The sequence below is a fragment of the Ovis aries genome, chromosome 2 (assembly GCF_016772045.2).
Source record: "Ovis aries strain OAR_USU_Benz2616 breed Rambouillet chromosome 2, ARS-UI_Ramb_v3.0, whole genome shotgun sequence".
Classification (NCBI taxonomy): Eukaryota; Metazoa; Chordata; class Mammalia; order Artiodactyla; family Bovidae; genus Ovis; species Ovis aries.
In genome coordinates this window covers 1,832,087-1,849,300 of record NC_056055.1, presented here as the reverse complement: position 1 = coordinate 1,849,300, position 17,214 = coordinate 1,832,087, and the positions used below count along the sequence as shown (strand labels likewise).

The 17,214-nt window shown below is 58.1% G+C and overlaps 1 protein-coding gene across 4 annotated transcripts in view; it reads left to right on the top strand.

The window, feature by feature from the left end:
* The window catches only part of EIPR1 (EARP complex and GARP complex interacting protein 1), a 67,931-nt gene that overhangs the window by 12,401 nt on the left and 38,316 nt on the right, over positions 1–17,214 (top strand). Inside the window, exon 3 of one of the 4 annotated variants that reach the window (XM_027964040.2) lies at positions 4,003–4,135. The exons of 1 other annotated variant lie outside the window; for it this stretch is intronic. In XM_027964040.2, coding sequence (XP_027819841.1) covers positions 4,003–4,135 — 133 coding nt within the window. Of the gene's footprint in view, positions 1–4,002; positions 4,136–4,467; positions 4,531–4,622; positions 4,632–17,214 lie in introns of those variants that run through there. 2 more of the 4 variants (XM_060410783.1, XM_060410784.1) reach the window with 2 other exon arrangements.

Here is a 17,214-nt window from a genome sequence, read left to right as displayed (position 1 = left end):
CGCCGCTGCAGAAGAGCCCCAGGGGCCCTGCTGGGGCTGGGCGGCTCCAGACCTTCAGCTGGGAGCCACGAGGAGCCGTGGGCGCAGCGCCTGGAATCACCGTGGCACGAGCCTGCCTGCCTGAGGAGTTGCCTTCCCGAGCTGCAGCCTGCACAGCTGGCTTTGGATCCGGACGAGAGGCAGGGCGTGCCGGCGGGGAGGCCGTGGCGCCTGCTGGGGGCGGCTGAGCCGAAGCTTCTTGCCCTGCGGCCCCGTGGAGGGCCGCGGTCGGTGCCGGGAGGACTTCCACGGGAAGATGCCGATGCTTTACATTTCCTAGGGGGGAGCTTTCGCTGTTTAGTTTCCAGTTTTGCCACATTTTTTTTTTGCCTCTGAATTTTCGAGTTTACCGAGTTCCATGAGAGATGAAATGGACAGGGTGCATCGGCCTGGGGTCACGTGCTCACTTTCAGGACAGGGGCCGCTTTCTCTGAGCCCCGAATCTGTAAGAACTCAAGCGGCCTTGATTAACAGCACCTTCGCAGGCTTCCTAGTAAGTTTGAAAACCCAGGCTCCTAAACCCTTACAGAGTGTTATCTATGCCCTTAGCTCTGCACAGCTAAGTCCAACGGTAAAATTTTAATAATGGTAAGTCAAAATATGAGTTTGAGCTTCATTGAAAGTCAAAGTCACTCAGTCATGTCCGACTCTTTGCGACCCCATGGACTATACAGTCCATGGAATTCTCCAGGCCAGAATACTGGAGTGCGTAGCCGTTCCCTTCTCCAGCAGATCTTCCCAACCCAAGGATCGAACCCAGGTCTCCTGCGTTGCAGTCGGATTCTTCACCAGCTGAGCTGCCAGGGAAGCCCTTGCGCTTCATTCCAAGCAATTAAAAGCATTTTAAAAGCTCAGCAGGGGCGTGAAGACCTCAAGTAATACTTGCACCCCAGCCGAGCACGTGTTCCCCCCTCGGAGCCAACGGGAATTACTCTGTCTTCCTCATACCCGTCATTTTTGCCCTCACCGTAACCGTAGTGTTTTCTCCATGAGGTAACTTGTTTTTGTAACTGGCCTGCAACTGCACGTGTCAGTGCGGGCGCACGTGACGTGAGCGGTGCACGTGGCGGTGCCCTGGGCGTAGGCAGCTGGATCACAGCCTCTCTGCTGGGATGCGGAGCTGCCTGGTCCTCCGCTGACCTGCTGTGGTGTGGAGCCCAGCGTTGTGGCGTGGGGGTCCACGGCGCATGCTATGGGACGAGCCTCACTGCTCCAACTTTGTCAGCCCCGGTTTCTTCCCCTGTAACCGTGGCTAGTAATGATAGATCGTCCTGTCACCACCGAGCTCTTTTCAGGATTAGAGGAGCCAGCGCGGCACAAACAGCTCACGCGCCTGCGGCGTATCCGTCGCCATTGCCTCGACCCCTGCTTGTCTGCGGTGCTGACGCCCCCTGCCCTGCCTGAGCGTGCCTGACGGAGGACGTGTCCCGGGGCCCAGGCCGTGAGCCTGCTGTGGGCGAGGACGTGTGGAAAGAGCCTGGACTCTGAAGCTTAAAGGGCACATTACTAGAGTGTCAGGTTGGGAGAGGTGGGCCTGGCGGGGGTGGACTCCTCCCCACCCCTGCCGTGGAGGGCGGAGGCTGACGTTTCCCCGCCGAGCGCCTCGCGGGCGAGCGGAGGAAGACCCGCGCGGACCACGGGCCAGAGCCTGGCTGGACGCCCTGCGAAAGAGGAGCCTGCCCCAGGCGGGTGCGGGGTCTCTGCGGGTGCGGGAAGTGCGGGAAGGGGTCAGGCTGGAAGGACGGCTCCCCAGCCAGGAGCCGCCCGTGTGCAGGGGAGGGTGTGCGCGCCCCCGGGTCCACGGCCCCAAAGCAGGACCCGGAAACCAGCGCTCCCGTGCTCCCGTGCTCCCGACGCGGGGGTCCTGATGGTGCTCCCGGCTGAGGAGTACAGCTCAGCGCATCCTTTTCTCAGCGCTCACGGATTTTCTGATAAGGAGGAAACGTGTCAGATACTTAGAAAGAAGCTTCTTGCTCACTCTTACAACACAGAAATTGTTGCTGGTTTTGTGTGTTGCCGTTAAGTCTGGGTCCCCATGTGACTGTGACTGTTAGGGACTTTATGTAGAAGCTCTACACCCGGAGTATCCCCAGACCCGCTGTGAACACCACACTGGGCTGTGAGTGCTGGAGAAACTGACTGCAAATGGGTTCAGAGATCAACAGCTGTGTTGCTGGCGTTTAACCTCCTCGCTGCCCCCAGCCTCTGCCTCTGCCGGGCTGCGTGGTCCCAGCAACCCCGGGACCTTTGTCCCTGCGCGGTCATCGCACTCCGGCACACTGCAGCTCGGGTCGCACAGGCTGTAGGGGGCAGTGGTGGGCTTTGAGTTCTGCCCAGGCCGGCCCTCGAGGCACAGGGGAACGATTCCATGTGAGAACGTGATAGGAGGGAAGCAGCCAAGGACACAGCCAGAGGCCCTGGGCCAGCAGGGGGAGGTGCTTCGGGTGTCATGGAAACGTGTTTTAAAATAGCATTTTAGTGTTTGTTCTGACTGTAAAACAGTGCTTGAAAAAAATTTAAAAATAAAGCCAAACCACAAAGAAGTAAAGGAAAAGCCTCTATAATTTCATCACCCAAAGGAAACCAGTCACTTTCTGATTCTCTCTCTGGGATGTGCTTACTTTTTAGCAAAAAGCACCTGGAGCGTTTGCGTGGCTCTTTTACTGGTTCTTTTTTCCTTCTGTCCCCTGGAGAAGGGATAGGCTGCCCTCTCCAGTGTTCCTGGGCTTCCCTGCTGGCTCAGCTGATAAAGAATCCGCCTGCAGTGCAGGAGACCCTTGTTTGATTCCTGGGTCAGGAAGATCTGCTGGAGAAGGGATAGGCTGCCCTCTCCACGATTCCTGGGCTTCCCTGGTGGCTCAGCTGGTAAAGAATCCACCTGCAATGAGGGAGACCTGGGTTCGATCCCTGGGTTGGAAGACCCCCTGGAGGAGGGAAAGGCTCCTCTCCAGTACTCTCGCCTGGAGAATCCCATGGACTGTATAGTCGGTGGGGCTGCGAAGAGTCGGACACGACTGAGGGACTTTCCCTTCCACCCTTATGCGTGTTATGGACCCTCCTCCCGGCACTGAATGGTGTCCAGAGAAGAGAAGCTGGCTTCACAGTGCTGTGTTACAGTCGGTTCACCTGAACAGTTCCCCGTTGCCAGGCACATGTGGCTTCTGTGTTTCCCTGTGACAGTCACTGCCACAGCGAGCACTCCTGGTTGGATATAGGTCTTTGTGTAGATCCATGATTATCAGTATAAGTTGAGTTAAAAAACTGCGAATTTTATTTTCCCCAGTATTGTTAAGAGAGTGAACGTGAACATCATTTTCATTCCTCTAGAAATTACCCGGAAGAGCGTGGCACCAGCATGTTCAACTTTTCATTTAGTGGCTGAGACACGACGCTGTCGGCACTGCCGCATGATCAGAGGCGTCGACGGCTGTCGGCCTTGCCCTTAGGAAGCGTTTTAAGCGGTGCTGACCTGACGTGCAGCGCTCTCTCACCCCTTCCATCCTCGGTGCTTCCAACATGAGTTGTGTCTGCTGCGGAGGGGCCCGGTCGGGGCTAAGCCTGGTCCTCGGCAGGCAGCAGCGCCCTGCCCCGCTCAGCCGAGCCGCAGGCCTGGGACGGTCACGGCGGGCGGCCCCTTCTTGGAGGCTCTGGCCCTGACGCCGGTCGTGGCCTGACTGTGCCCGATGCGGGGCGGGGGCAGGGCCTTCCATGTCTCATCTGGAGGGCTGGGCGTGGCGGGGGCAGGGTCCTCCGCTCCCAGGCTTAATCCTTGGCGGGGATTCCACGCTTGTTTTTTGAGAGGCACAGAGTCAGACGCCTGTGTAGAAGTAAATGCTTTCAGCACAGAACGGAGCTGGCAACGGTGTCGAGGGTGCGCCCGGTTCTCCTGCCAGTCTCGGTGGTCTGTGAAGGTGAGTGGGAGGTGTGTGAGCTTCTGACCGGCTCTTTCCCTTGTGTCTGTAGGTCCACGTCATAGACTTTGACGACGAGAACAACATCATCAATAAAACTGTGCTCCTGCATCAGGCGGGGGAGATCTGGCACATTAGTGCCAGCCCCGCAGACAGAGGCGTGCTGGCCACCTGCTACAGCCAGGGTGAGTGTGCCCGGGGGCCTGGGTGCCCGCGGGCGGCCTGCTACAGCCAGGGTGAGTGTGCCCAGGGGCCTGGGTACCCGCGGGCGGCCTGCTACAGCCAGGGTGAGTGTGCCCGCGGGCGGCCTGCTACAGCCAGGGTGAGTGTGCCCGTGGGCAGCCTGCTACAGCCAGGGTGAGTGTGCCCGCGGGTGGCCTGCTACAGCTAGGGTGAGTGTGCCCGGGGGCCTGGGTGCCCGTGGGCGGCCTGCTACAGCCAGGGTGAGTGTGCCCAGGGGCCTGGGTACCCGCGGGCGGCCTGCTACAGCCAGGGTGAGTGTGCCCGCGGGCAGCCTGCTACAGCCAGGGTGAGTGTGCCCGGGGGCCTGGGTGCCCGCGGGCGGCCTGCTACAGCCAGGGTGAGTATGCCCTGGGGCCTGGGTGCCCGCGGGTGGCCTGCTACAGTGAAGTGAGTGTGCCCGGGGGTCTGGGTGGCTGTGGGCGGCCTGCTACAGCCAGGGGGAGTGTGCCCGGGGGCTGGGTGCCCGTGGACCACTTGTTACAAGAGTGAGTGTCCCTTGGGTTCTGGGTGCCTGCGGACGGCCTGCTACAACAATAGTGAGTATCCCCGGGGGTCTGGGTGCCCGCGGACCACTTGTTACAAGAGTGAGTGTCCCTGGGGGTCTGGGTGCCCGCGGGCGGCCTGCTACAACAATAGTGAGTATCCCCGGGGGTCTGGGTGCCCGCGGACCGCTTGCTACAGTGAAGTGAGTATCCCCGGGGGTCTGGGTGCCCGCGGACCGCTTGCTACAGTGAAGTGAGTGTCCCTGGGGGTCTGGGTGCCTGTGGGCCACTTGTTGCAAGAGTGAGTGTCCCTGGGGGTCTGGGTGCCTGCGGACGGCCTGCAACAGTGAAGTGAGTGTCCCCGGCGTTCTGACTGCCTGTGGAGGGGTGGGCGTGTGGTCGCTAAGCTGTGTACTCAGGGAAGTGCTGCTTCAGAGAGAAGCTGAGATACTGCGGGTAGAGAGAGACTGTAATAAGCTGTTATTATAGTCCAGAGCCCAAGAAAGGAGGCTGGAACCACAGCTGTGCCCTGAGCGTTGACCCCAGGGCAGGGGAGGGACAAGCCTGAGGGCCTCCACTGGGGGGCGCAGCCACCCTCATCCTCACTCTCCCGCACCCTCAGAGGGCGGTGGGCTTGCGTTAGGGATCAGGGTCCGGGAACCACGCCTCTCATTGCGCATGCAGGCTGCAGGCTGCGTGCTGCCGCGCCTCCACGGGCTTCCGCCCGGCCCACCGTTCACTCTCCCGTCTCTGGGACCCTTTACCGTGTGTACAGCCTATGTCGCTACAACCTGCAGGCAGGCAGCATCTTGCAGAGTTCTGTTCTCTCTTGGAAAATGATAGCGAATTTGCTGTAGGTTGAAGTAACCTAGACATTCAGACACTTTCTCCGAGCAAGCCGCCCTCCCACCCGTCCAGCGCCTGTCGGGGTCACGGGAGGGCTGGGGGCAGTGCAGCGTGTGCCCGCACGCTATCGATAGGAGCTGGTTCTGACTTCAGCTGGCCCGTGTGAGTGGGGAACCGCCGGAGGGGGCCCGTGTCGGCAGTAATCCCCGGGGACCCTCTTCCACGTGCAGCTTGCTCGGGGCTCCTGGGTTCAGGGCCGGGCACGGGGTGCTGGGGGTCACCGCATCAGCCACGTTTGCTTCTCAGTAACCAGAGTGTCACGTGTCGTGTCCAGTGAGCGTCGTGCTTCCAAAGGGCAGGCAAAGCACGTGCATCTGCTGACCCCTGGACTCACGGGGTCCCTCAGACAGGTCCCCACGTCTGGCAGGCAGACGCAGGCTGGTCTGCAGGACGGCTCTCTGCCTGGCTCAGGGGCAGCCCGGCGCAGCCTTAGGTGGGGGCTCTGTTTAGGGGACTGAGGCTTCTTGTGTTGCTGGAAGAGCTTGGCGATGACCCGCCCTTCCCTCCCCGGCCCCCCTCCCTGCAGGTGGCCTCCAGGTCCGGCCACCGTCTCCAGGCGACGGGTTGGCGGGTGTCCCTGCAGAGACGGCCTCCTCTTCCCTCGGCCTGCGGTCGAGCATCCTGCCCTGTCCACACCAGTGGGGGTGATCAGGGCCGCAGCAGTGCCCCAGGCCCAAGCGGGCTCCTCTGAGGGGTGAAGGTGACCCAGGGGGTCCCAGTGCCCTGGCTGGGCCACTTCTTAGGCCTGAAACCTTTCACTTCTCCCTCAGTGACATGCCGTGTGGAGTGGGTGCAGCTATGGGCAGGAAGTGTGTCCTTTTATCACTCTGAGAGGTTCCCTGTGGGCTTCAGAGGCTGGAGTTCTTCCTCCTCCTTGTAAGCACCGAAAGGGACCGTGGTATAACTTAGCACATCTGCCAGTTTCTAGGTCCCCAGCAGGAGCAGAGGCTGTGCAGGCCTTATGGTCTTATTTTTAAAATTGTTTATTGGATCATAGTTGCTTTACAACGTGTCAGTTTCTGGTGTGCCGCAAAGTGATTCATTTACGCACGTATGTGTTTATTCCTCCGCGTATTCTTTTCCTTTATGGTTTGTTACAACAGATACTGAAAACATGGCTCCCTGTGCTATACAGCAGGGCCTTGCGCATTGCGCATACAGTAGCTCGTGTCTGCTAGTCCCAAATCCCCGATTCATCCCTTCCCACCTTTTCCCCTTCGACAGCCGTCTGTATTGTTTCCTGTGTCTGTGAGTCTGCTTCTGTTTTGTAACTGGGCTCATCTGCATCCTGTCTCAGCTTCCACGTGCAGGTGACGTCCTGTGGCACGTGTCTCTGGCTCCCCTCGCTGAGCGGGCGGTCCCCAGGCCCACCCCTGCTGCTGCAGATGCCATCACTTCACCCTTTCCCGTGGCCGAGTCTTCCCGTACCTATGCGTGCCACCTCTTCTTCATCCGTCTATCTGCTGGCGGACATCTGGACTCTTTCGTGTCTTAGCGATTGTGAATAGTGCTGTGATGAACATTGACGGGCATATATCTTTTTGAATAAGGAGGTTTTTCTTTCCCCAGATATCTGCTTAGGAGTGGGGTTCCTGGACCATATGACAGTTCTAGTTTTTGTGTTTTGGGGAACCTCCTCCTTACTGTTCTCCACACTTCTGCACCAATTTACATTCCCGCCAGCAGTAGGAGGGCTCCCTTTTTTCCACACCCTCTCCGGCAGTTATTATATGTAAACTTTTTGATGATGGCCATTCTGACTGGTGTGAGGTGGTACCACATAACTTTAATCTGCATTTCTCCAGTAATTAGTGATGTTGAGCATCTCTTCACGCGCCTGTTGGCCATCTGTATGTCTTCGTTGTATAGGCTTTGTATGGGCTTCCCAGGTGGGGCTGGTGGTAAAGAACCTGCCCGCCAATGCAGGAGACATAAGAGATGTGGGTTCGATCCCTGGGTCTGAGTCAGGAAGATCGCCTGGAGGAGGAAAGGGCAGCCCACTCCAGTGTTCTTGCCTGGAGAGTCCCGTGGACGGAGGAGCCTGGGGGGCTGCAGTCCGTGGCGTCGAGAAGAGCTGGACACGACTGAGTGACTGAGCACGGCACACAGTACGTGTTTTCTTTGCAGAAATTTCTATTTAGACCCTCTGCCCATTTTGTGATTGGGTTATTTTCTTGATGTTGAGTTGTACGAGCTGTTTGTATATTTTTGAAATCAGGCTCTTGTCAGTTGCATCATTTGTAAATATTTTCCTCCCATTGTGTAGGTTGTGTTTTTGTTCTATCATCTCCTTTGTTGTGCAAAAGCTTGTAAATTTGATTAGGTCCCATTTATTTATTTTGGCTTCTGTTTCTGCTGCCTTGTGAGACTGTTACTTTCTTGGTTTTAATGGATCTTGCCACGTTTGGTTTATAGACCTGGTCTGGTGAGTGATAACTCGCGTTTAAGCTCGTGACAGCTGTTCCAGCAGAACAACCCCTGCCCTGTCAGCGGTCACAAGAGTGGCAGCAGCTGGCACGAAGGCTGGTGGCCCTGGGCATCAGCCGCTGTTTCAACACTTCAAGGAGCGGCCGCTCGCCATGCGCCATTTTACTGATGAAACCAAGGCTTAGGAAGGCTGAGCGACGGTCAAGGTTGCCTGTCTGGTGGGGACAGGGTTGGCATTTGGCAATGGATACTGTTCCGGGTGGTGCCCTTGACAGCTGACAGTGTCTCTTCGGTCAGAGTCGCACCTGGGGAGGAGGGTGCCTGTTTAGAGCCGCCTGATCCGTCTAGGGGCCCACACACTGGCGCAGCACGGGTCTCCGGCTCCAGACACGCATGGTACTCCCGTGTTTAAACTCACCATTCCTCTGAGATTTTCTTTAGCGTGGGATGTGGAAAGAGGGAATGCCTTTCCTTCAGGCAGTAGGTGCTCAGCTAGGAGGCGAGAGGTGAGTCTTCTCCCCAGATCCAGGTGCCGAGGATGAGCATGTTGAAAAGAAGTCAGAAAGTTCTCTGGGGAGAGCAGTCTCTGGGGAGCCCTCGGGAGCTCTGTGCTGACCCCAGCCCTGTAAAAGTGGGGGTCCTCACAGGGCCGGCTCCAGGTGTCTTCCGCAGCCCAGACTGAGTACAGCGGGGCAGGAAATGGAGATGGTCTGTACCTCGTTTTAACATTATAGGTTTTCTGGGCTCTCTTGCTCTCTGGCTAACAGATCTGACGGGTTTCTCACTGGGAGGGCTGTGTGCTGACCAGCATCACCCAAAGATGATGTTGCGGGGGCAGGATCCTGGGTGAGGGCCTGCGGCTCCGTGGGGGCCGTGCGTGGGGGGTGCGTGTGCTGCGTGAACGTTAGGTGTGTGTTTCGCCAGCTCCTCTTCCATCTGGGGTTCACGTGGAGGTCCCTCACTGCGGTCACCGTGTCTGGTGAGAAATGGGAAACCAGCCACGTGGAATATTATTTTGAGATAAAGTTACTGTTTTGTTCCAGTGCTGTTTCCTTCAGGATGTAGATACGATTAACTCTTCCTTGCCAAAAAAACTGCGTGTTTCTTTGCTGCCTGTTTGCCTGAATGGCTTATCCGTCATTGAGGAATATAAGGTGGCCCTGGCAAAGAGAAACACACACTCGCCCATCTCCGGCTCACCCGCCACTTGCCTGCCTGCGCAGAGGAAGCAGAGCTTCTGCACAGCCTGGACCGAGGGGTGCAGGGCTGAGGGGTGGCCCATTAGAGGGCCTGGCTGGAGGCCGGTGCTGGGCACATGGGGTGTGGTGCTCGCCTGGAAGATTTGGGCCGAAGCCCCGCCCCGTGGCTCATGTGGGGTGCCGGGCAGGTCACACACTGCTGCTGGGTCTTATCGACGCACCATGCCGTTCTGCACGTGAGGAAATGTGGTGAGCATGACAGCTACCTCTGAATGCTAAGGTGCCAGGCGCGGGCAGTTCGTTTATTAGAGGTTTTTCCAGTTTATTGAGATATAATTGACATGTGACCTCGTGTTAGTTTCCGGTGTACACCATAACGATTTGAGTCACATGCAGTTAAACTCTCTCAGCGACCTTCAGATACGCAGTACAGATGAGATCAGGCGCGTTCAGGGTGGCGTGGCCACAGACTCAAATATACGGTACAGTGTCCTCAATTGTGGGCTTTCCAGGCGCCGCGGTGGTAAAGAATCTGCCTGCCAGTGTAGGAGATGCGAGAGACACGGGTTTAATTCCTGGGTCAGGAAGATCCCCTGGGTCTTGGGAATGGCTACCCACTCCAGTATTCTTGCCTGGAGAATCCCATGGACAGAGGAGCCTGGTGGGCTACAGTCCATGGGGTCGCAAAAGAGACACTTTGATCACCAAGAACAGGCGCGGCTGAGCACACAGCACGCAGTGGTAACTGGTCGCTATCCTGTGTGTTACATCCCCGTTCATCTCGCAACTGAACGTTTGGGCTTTCTGACCCCTTTCACCCAATTCTCCACAGCCCCCAAGCCACCCCTGGCGGCCATCGCTCTGTTCTCTGTAGCTGTGGGCTCTTTTTTTCTCTCCTAGATCTCTCATAGACGTGAGTTCATACAGGGTTTGTCCTCATATGATGCCTCATCCCACTTAGCGTAGTGCCCCCCAGGCTCATCCGTGTTGTTGCTGATGAAGGTTGCCTCCTTTTTGTGGCTGAGTGAGGGTCCGCTCTGTGTCCACACCACGCCTCCTGCGCCCACTCGCCCGGCGCGCGGCGCTGGGATGCCTTCCGCACCTCGGTGTGGCGATGGCCCCGCCAGGAGCATGGGGCGCCCGGTGCCTGGTTTAGCCCTGCTTTACCGCACCTCCAGCAGGGCCTTGCTGCGCTGATTCGTCGCTGATTCCAGAGCCCCTGACCCACATCTGGCCTCCCCCTGTCCCCGGAGAACATTGTTTCCGGGGCAAGGATTCTGTAAACACTCCTTGTTATAAAGATGTTTTCTTCTTGTTGGTTTTTGTCACCAAGAACAGAGACATAACGGTCCCCACTTTTGAGTGATGTTTGTGATAATGCTCAAATCTTGGCGTTTAGAGGCCGATGAGATCAGTGATCTTAACACAGGGCCTTGATCTCTCTTTAGAAATCGATCATATTTTATAGGCCCAGTATTTTGTTGCTTGCCCAAATATTCCAGACCTGCTGGGGTTATTCCTCTCAGCACCGAGTTGTGTGACCTGTACCATGTTACCACAGCCTCTGTTGGCCTCTTATTTTTAACTGGAGGATAACTGCTTTACAATATTGTGTTGACTTCTGCCGTACAGCATCGTTGAGTCAGCTGTAAGTACACATACATCCCCTCCCTCTTGAACCTCCCCACCCATCCCAGCCCTCTGGGGGTCACAGAGCATCCTGTGTTACACAGCAGCTTCCCATCAGCCATCGGGCTCTGACTTTTGGACCGCAGGTGAGGAGGGTTCTGACTGCCGGCTTCATCTCAGCCAGGCTCACTGCTTCTGGTTTCCGATTTTGGGTATCAAGGCCGGGACAGTGAGTTCGGACAGCAAGGGCCGCCTGCATTGTGCTTGTACAGCCGTCTGATGGGAGTTAGATGGAGCTCCAGAGCATGGGGGAAGTTTTTAATTAGCTTCTCTTCTTGGAGACGGAATCCTGGATTGCTTCTTACCCTCCTGACTAACCTCTTTGGATCCCATCTGCCTCGTTTCTCTGCCCTCACCGACTCCCTATAGCACCTCCAGATTTAGCATCATCTGGAAATTTAATTGCTGTGCTGTTTACCGCTCCTTCCAGATTGCTGATGAAGATGCTGACTAAGACGTGGTCCCCTGGGTTGGCCGCTGGACGCCTGCTCACGGCCTCATGCTCCGTCGTGTATCAGCGCACCTTGTCCATGTCCTTTCTCCAGGTCTCAGGCCCCGAGGGGGTGCTTAGACAAAGCCCAATTTGAATTAAGTTTTCCCTTGTTCTTCCCTGCCCCGCCCCATCACCCTGTTCCCCTCTCCCCGGAGATGTAGGTGGGGCTGCCAGCTGCCCTGGCTTTGTGAGGCTGGGCCTTCTCGAGGTGGCTCCTTCCACGGTGCTCTGCCCTGCCCACAGTCTCCATCTGCTCCGGTGTGCACGACAGAACCCACAGGTGTGCGCGAGCAATTGCAGCCTGAGGTCCAGGGGTCCTCCGAGGGCCCTCTCCGAGGCTTCTGCTCATGTGGCCGTCCCTCTGGGCCTGGCTGTGTCCCGAAGCCCTTTTCTCATGTGGATGCCGGTCCTTTCGAATCAGGGCTCCACCCTAATGACCTCATCTGAATCGCCTCTTCAGAGGCCTTGTCTGCCTGTACAGCCACATTCTGAGGTGCTGGGGTGAGGGCTTCAGCACGTGAGTTTGTGGGTCGGGGGGAAATAGTTCAGTCCTTGAGAGCGGTGGATTTGTGACTCATTTATTTATGTGAGAGGTTTGGAAAGAGGTTTGGGGAGGGCTTCTATCCTGGTGAGGTTCTCAGACCCAAAGGTAGGTAACCAGCCTCCATCACTCGGCATGTCCCTGGGTTCCAGAAGTCAGCCCACCCATCGGCTGTGCCTCAGGCCTCCCTGCACACACTTTGCTGTTGTGCTTTGACTAGAGGGGAGACCTTAAAGGCCTGCCTTCTATTTTGATGAGGCTGTTTGGGATGTGGGAGGGAGCATGGCCAGGCAGGGCGTGGCCTTGATCGCTGCCCTGGGGAGGCTTGGCTAGAAGAGGGCGTGGCTGGTAAGGGGCGTGACCTTGAGAGCCCCGTAGGGGCCTGGCTGGGGTGGGCGTTGCCCTTGAGGGCTGCCCTGGGGAGGCGAGGCTAGTGGCTGGAAGGGGCGGGGCCTTAAGAGTGGCGGGGGCGTGGCTGGGCGGTGCTGTGCATGCATCTGTAGACAGCGAGGGCGGGGCGGGGGGGGGGGGCGGGGACCACCATGTGCTCTGGGCCCAGGGCGGGAGCAGAACTTCCCGGGAGGAGGCTGGGGGTTAGCAACCACTGAAGGGCCGGCGTGATGCACCCGAGGCCCCCCCCACCCCGCCCCGGGCAGGCGGTTTCGGGGTCAGATCTGCAATTTTTCGAGATCCAGATGGACGGGAGGGGGTGGAGGAGGGGGCCCTGACCCCGAGGACCGTGGGAAACCCTGCTCCTGCTGGCAGAGTCATCCGTGTCACTCTGTGGTCCCGTGACTCGCCAGACGTGAAGCCCTGTGAAAGTAGTCTTTAAAGAAAGGTGCAAGTACCTGAAAATGAGAAAAATCTTCTCTGTGTGCTGGTGAAATTTCAGGAAGACTAACAGGCGCTCTATTTTTTGTTTTAAAAAAAGGTGAACTCAAGATGGAGAACAAAGGTAAAAGGATGCACACGGGGGCGATGAGCTGGGGCTTTTAGAAGCTCCCATCCAATGGGCGCCGGGCTCTGCGCCTCCCTCAGCCCCGGGAAGGCTGGCTGAGTGGCAGCTGGGATTACCAGCAGTGGAATCAATCTCACTCCCCCCGCGCGGGGGAGAGCAGCCCACGTCAGGACCAGATGGATTTTTCAGCAGCGGAAGGTGAAATGTCAGAAAGACTGTAGATCACGGCAGCGCAGGGTCCTCGGGAAATTAGAGCAGTGAAGGGCGGACAGAGCGGCGGCGGTGAAATACTGCTGCCGCGTCCGCCTGCTCTCTCTGCAGTGAGCTGAGGACGACCGCCCGGCAGACCAAGGGCCCAGCGTCTGTCCGGCCCATGGTCAGGCGTGCAGTTTGGGGGTGGCCCAAGGTCTTGCTGGGACTGAGGGGGTGGGTGGGAGTGAGAGGAAGCCTGAGGGAGGCTTGGGCCTGCTGATGAAGACTCCAGGGTGAGGGCTGAGGGTCAGATGCACGTGCTGAACTCTTCCTGGCCTCGCCCCCACTCCTCCCCCACCTCCCATCTCCTCTCCTGCCCAGGCCCCAGCTTGGGCCTTCAGGTCTCGCCTTGACCACTGTAATTTGACTCCTATAGCAGATTTTTTTTTTTTAAGCACAGACTCAGGCTCTCCTTTGGCTTCACCACCAGCCCAGAGCATCTGGGAGCCAGTCCTGGCCCCCTGTCTCCCCCTGACCTGGAGCACTTAGGGCCCCTCCTGGGCTTGTCTGTGTCTGTGAAGCAGAAGTGTAACTGTGGGCTTCGGGTGCCTGGTAAGGGGCTGTTCCACCTGCCCCGCGCTCTGCGGGAGCCGGCCCCGCGCTGTCCAGGCCCCGCGCTCTCTGTTCCACCTGCCCCACGCTCTCCGGGAGCCGGCCCCGGTGGCTGCACTCTGCCAGTTCTCTGGCGGATCTTCATGCTGATCCCTCCTCCTCAAGCATTCTTTCAGTTGCCTGCCTGGCACAGTCTGTCTGTCCTGAGCCAGCCTGTTCCCTCCACCCTGCCGCGCACCGGGCTGTGTGTGTTGGGAAAGGTGGGGGTGGGAGATGGGGGCTCTGCTAAAGACGGAATGTCCCAGAGCTTCCCTGAGCTCCCTGTGCCGTCCAGGTCAGGGGAGCAGACTTCTCCGGAGGTGAGTCCGTGTTGACCGTTCTGTCTTCCCTGATCCTCTCCTGGGTTGCCTCCACTGCTGCTGTTCTGTTAAAGACGGCGTGGGTGTCATTCGATGAGAAGAGGGTGTGGGCCCCCGGAGGCCTCTCTCCCGGCAGGTGGCGCAGGGGAGCCCCTCCCCCCTCTCACCCAGGATGCCCTGCGGCCTTCGGAGGTGAGCTGTTTTGCTCACGGCTCTTTGTTGGGGCGTGTGTGTGTGTGTGTGTGTGTGTGTGTTTAATCCATCCTGCTGCTCTCTTTTAATTGGTGTATCTAGACTGTTTATGTTTTAGGAAGGGTGTGTCAAGGCTTTCCCGGTGACTCCGTCAGTAAAGAGTCTGCCCGCAGTGGGGGTGACCTGGGTTTGATCCCTGGGCTGGGAAGATCCCCTGGATAAGGAAATGGCAACCAACCCCAGAATTCTCGCCTGGAGAATTCCATGGAGAGAGGAGCCTGGCGGGCTACAGTCTGTGGGGTCGCAAAGAGTCGGACACGACTGCGCGGCTGACTCTCCCTGTCGCGCTGTCTGTGTGTGAGTTGTGCGTGCGGTGGGGCTGCCTCCCTGTCACGCTGTGTGTGAGTTGTGCGTGCGTTGGGGCTGCCTCCCTGTCGCGCTGTCTGTGTGTGAGTTGCGCGTGCGTGGGGCTGACTCCCTGTCACGCTGTGTGTGAGTTGTGCGTGCGGTGGGGCTGACTCCCTGTCACGCTGTCTGTGTGTGAGTTGCGCGTGCGTTGGGGCTGACTCTCACTGTCACACTGTCTGTGTGAGTTGCGCGTGCGTGGGGCTGCCACGGCCGTCCTGTTGTCTGTTTTCTCTGCCCCCTTCCTTTCTCGTCACTGTCCCTTCCTTACTTTCCCGCGGCTACTTCAACAGTTGGTGACATCTCTCCTGATTTATCTGCGATGTTTCTGGAGATGCTGTTTTGTATCGTTTTCCTGCTGTTTGCTCCACGTACATGACGTTTCAGCTCTGCTCCTAGAGAAGTGCAGACACTTTCCATGTAGGTCTCTCTGCCTCCTCAGTGAGAAAACGATTTTCTCAAGGTTGCCTTGACGGATGCTGACATCAGATGTGTCGTTTTCTGTACACCTGTATACTTGTGTTTGTATTGTTTTTCTTTTATTTTGCCTTTGGTTAAAAAATAGGAATTTAGTTTCCTGAGTGGTCCTCCCTCTGCGCCGTGTTACAGGAGGTGCCCCCGCCCTCTCCCCGCCACGGCCTGGGGCCACTTCGCCATTCCAGTCGACGTCCTTACCTCTGTGCTTGGGGACGGTCCTCATTCCTTACTGAGTGACAGTTAGAAAAACAGGAAGTGTGGCCATTCAGAAAGTCTCCGTCTTAAACCATGAAGCCGTTTCTGCAGGTTGGCTTTGAGTGACGGGCTTTTATGTTGATCGCTCTTCATTAGTCGGTCTGATGTAATTGTGTGAGATTTAAAAGCCTTCCATCTGAAATCAAGCAGGAGCTGTCTGCCCGGGTCTCTCCCTTCTTGGCTGCCTCTTTCAGCGTCTACGTCAGGTGGCCTGACGGGCGGTGGGCTCAGCCAGCAGAGGGTGGAGCTCTTCCGGGGTTCCCTGGTTCCCCTCACCGGTCTGGATGTTTCCCTCGAGCCCAGGGCAGATCACTCACGTTTTGAATTTTCTTCATGTATTTGGGGGAGATTCCTAGGTTATTAGTACTGTTTCCCCTCATGGAAATATACCAAGTTTCCAGTTTCCCATCCCTCCTTTCCAGTTTCCAGGCTGGGACACAGCACGTGACCTAGGCTCCTCAGGTCGGAGGTGGCCACACGAGAGGACGGTGGGGTCGCCAGTGTGGGGGCTGCAGAGCCGTCGGCTTTGGGGGTGGGGGGCCGAGTGGCCGCAGAGCCTTGGCCTCCAGGTGGGAGCGGGTCCCTGGCACTGCGGTGGGCCTGCCTGTCGATGCTGCCGCCGGGCTAGTCCCTGGTATGTTTCCAGCACTGCCCTCGACGGCCAGACAGGGCCCGGTTCTCATCACAACTGACGTGCCCACTCATTCCCCTGTGTCCTAAAGTCATCTCTTTTCATCGATGGAGGCAGCTTTGTGGATGTGGCTGAGGCCTGAGGGCTCTGCGCTGTGTCGGGTGCTGGGTCACCTCCAATTACCACCCTGGGTCTGCAGGGGTGGCGTGGAGGCCCAGCCTGTTTCCGTTCTCACTGGGCCGCCCAGGGCCCCATGTGCTGGCTGCCTGCATGCCACGTGCCCCTTGCCCTGTTGGGAGGAGACCCTGCCCTGCCGGGAGCTCACGGTTGAGTAGGGAGGACAGGAGCTACCCGGTACCCCCGCAGAGGTGGTGCCTAGGTCAGGGGCTGGTGGGGGTGGTCAGAGATGGGCCGCGGGCCCAGTGCCAGCTCTCCTGGTAGTGACCACTCCGCAGGGGCACAGGCCTGCCCCTCCTGGACATCCGCTCCTCCCCGTTCCTCCACCCAGGGCCAGTTGTTGAGTTCACTTCCTGCGGCCCATCAGTGCGCTAAGAGGCCACACAGACAATGTAAGGGACAGAGAGGAAACCCCGGGGCAGGGAGGAGGGCGGAGCCGAGGGCCTGGACTCAGAGGAGGGGCCTTCTGAGGGCGCCTGGGAGACGGCGGTTCCCCATTGACCACACGCGTCGCAGTGGTTCCGGGCTGTGAGTGATGTGAAACCACACACCTTTCCAGCGTGTTGACGTCTGTTTTTCCCTTTTGAAGATCAGCTCTCCCTGTGACCTGAGAGGGCAGGGCCATCCTGCTCCCTGAGCGGGGGCCGGGCATCAGGCAGGGGCTCCGTCCTCCAGACACCCTATGAGCACCCGCGTCGGTTCCTGGGCTGGTCGGGTTCAGGGGAACTGGTTTCTCTGCTGCGGACCCGGAAGTTTCTGAACACCTAGCTGCAGCGTCCCCCTCCGTCGTCGCGCAGGTATTCTCTGCAGGGGCTCTCCTCCCTTCCACTCTGGAGGGTTTGTGCAGCTGTGTGGACTCCAGAGCCGGGTGAGAAAGTTCCCTGGGACTCTTCCCTAGCGCACCTAGACATGAACTCTCGAACCAATACAGTGTGACCAGAAATGCTTTCCTGAGAGTTGGGTTTAAGCCAACGTGGTTCAGCTGTGTTCGCCCAAGGGCCAGCACGTGCATCATGAGCCCCTGGG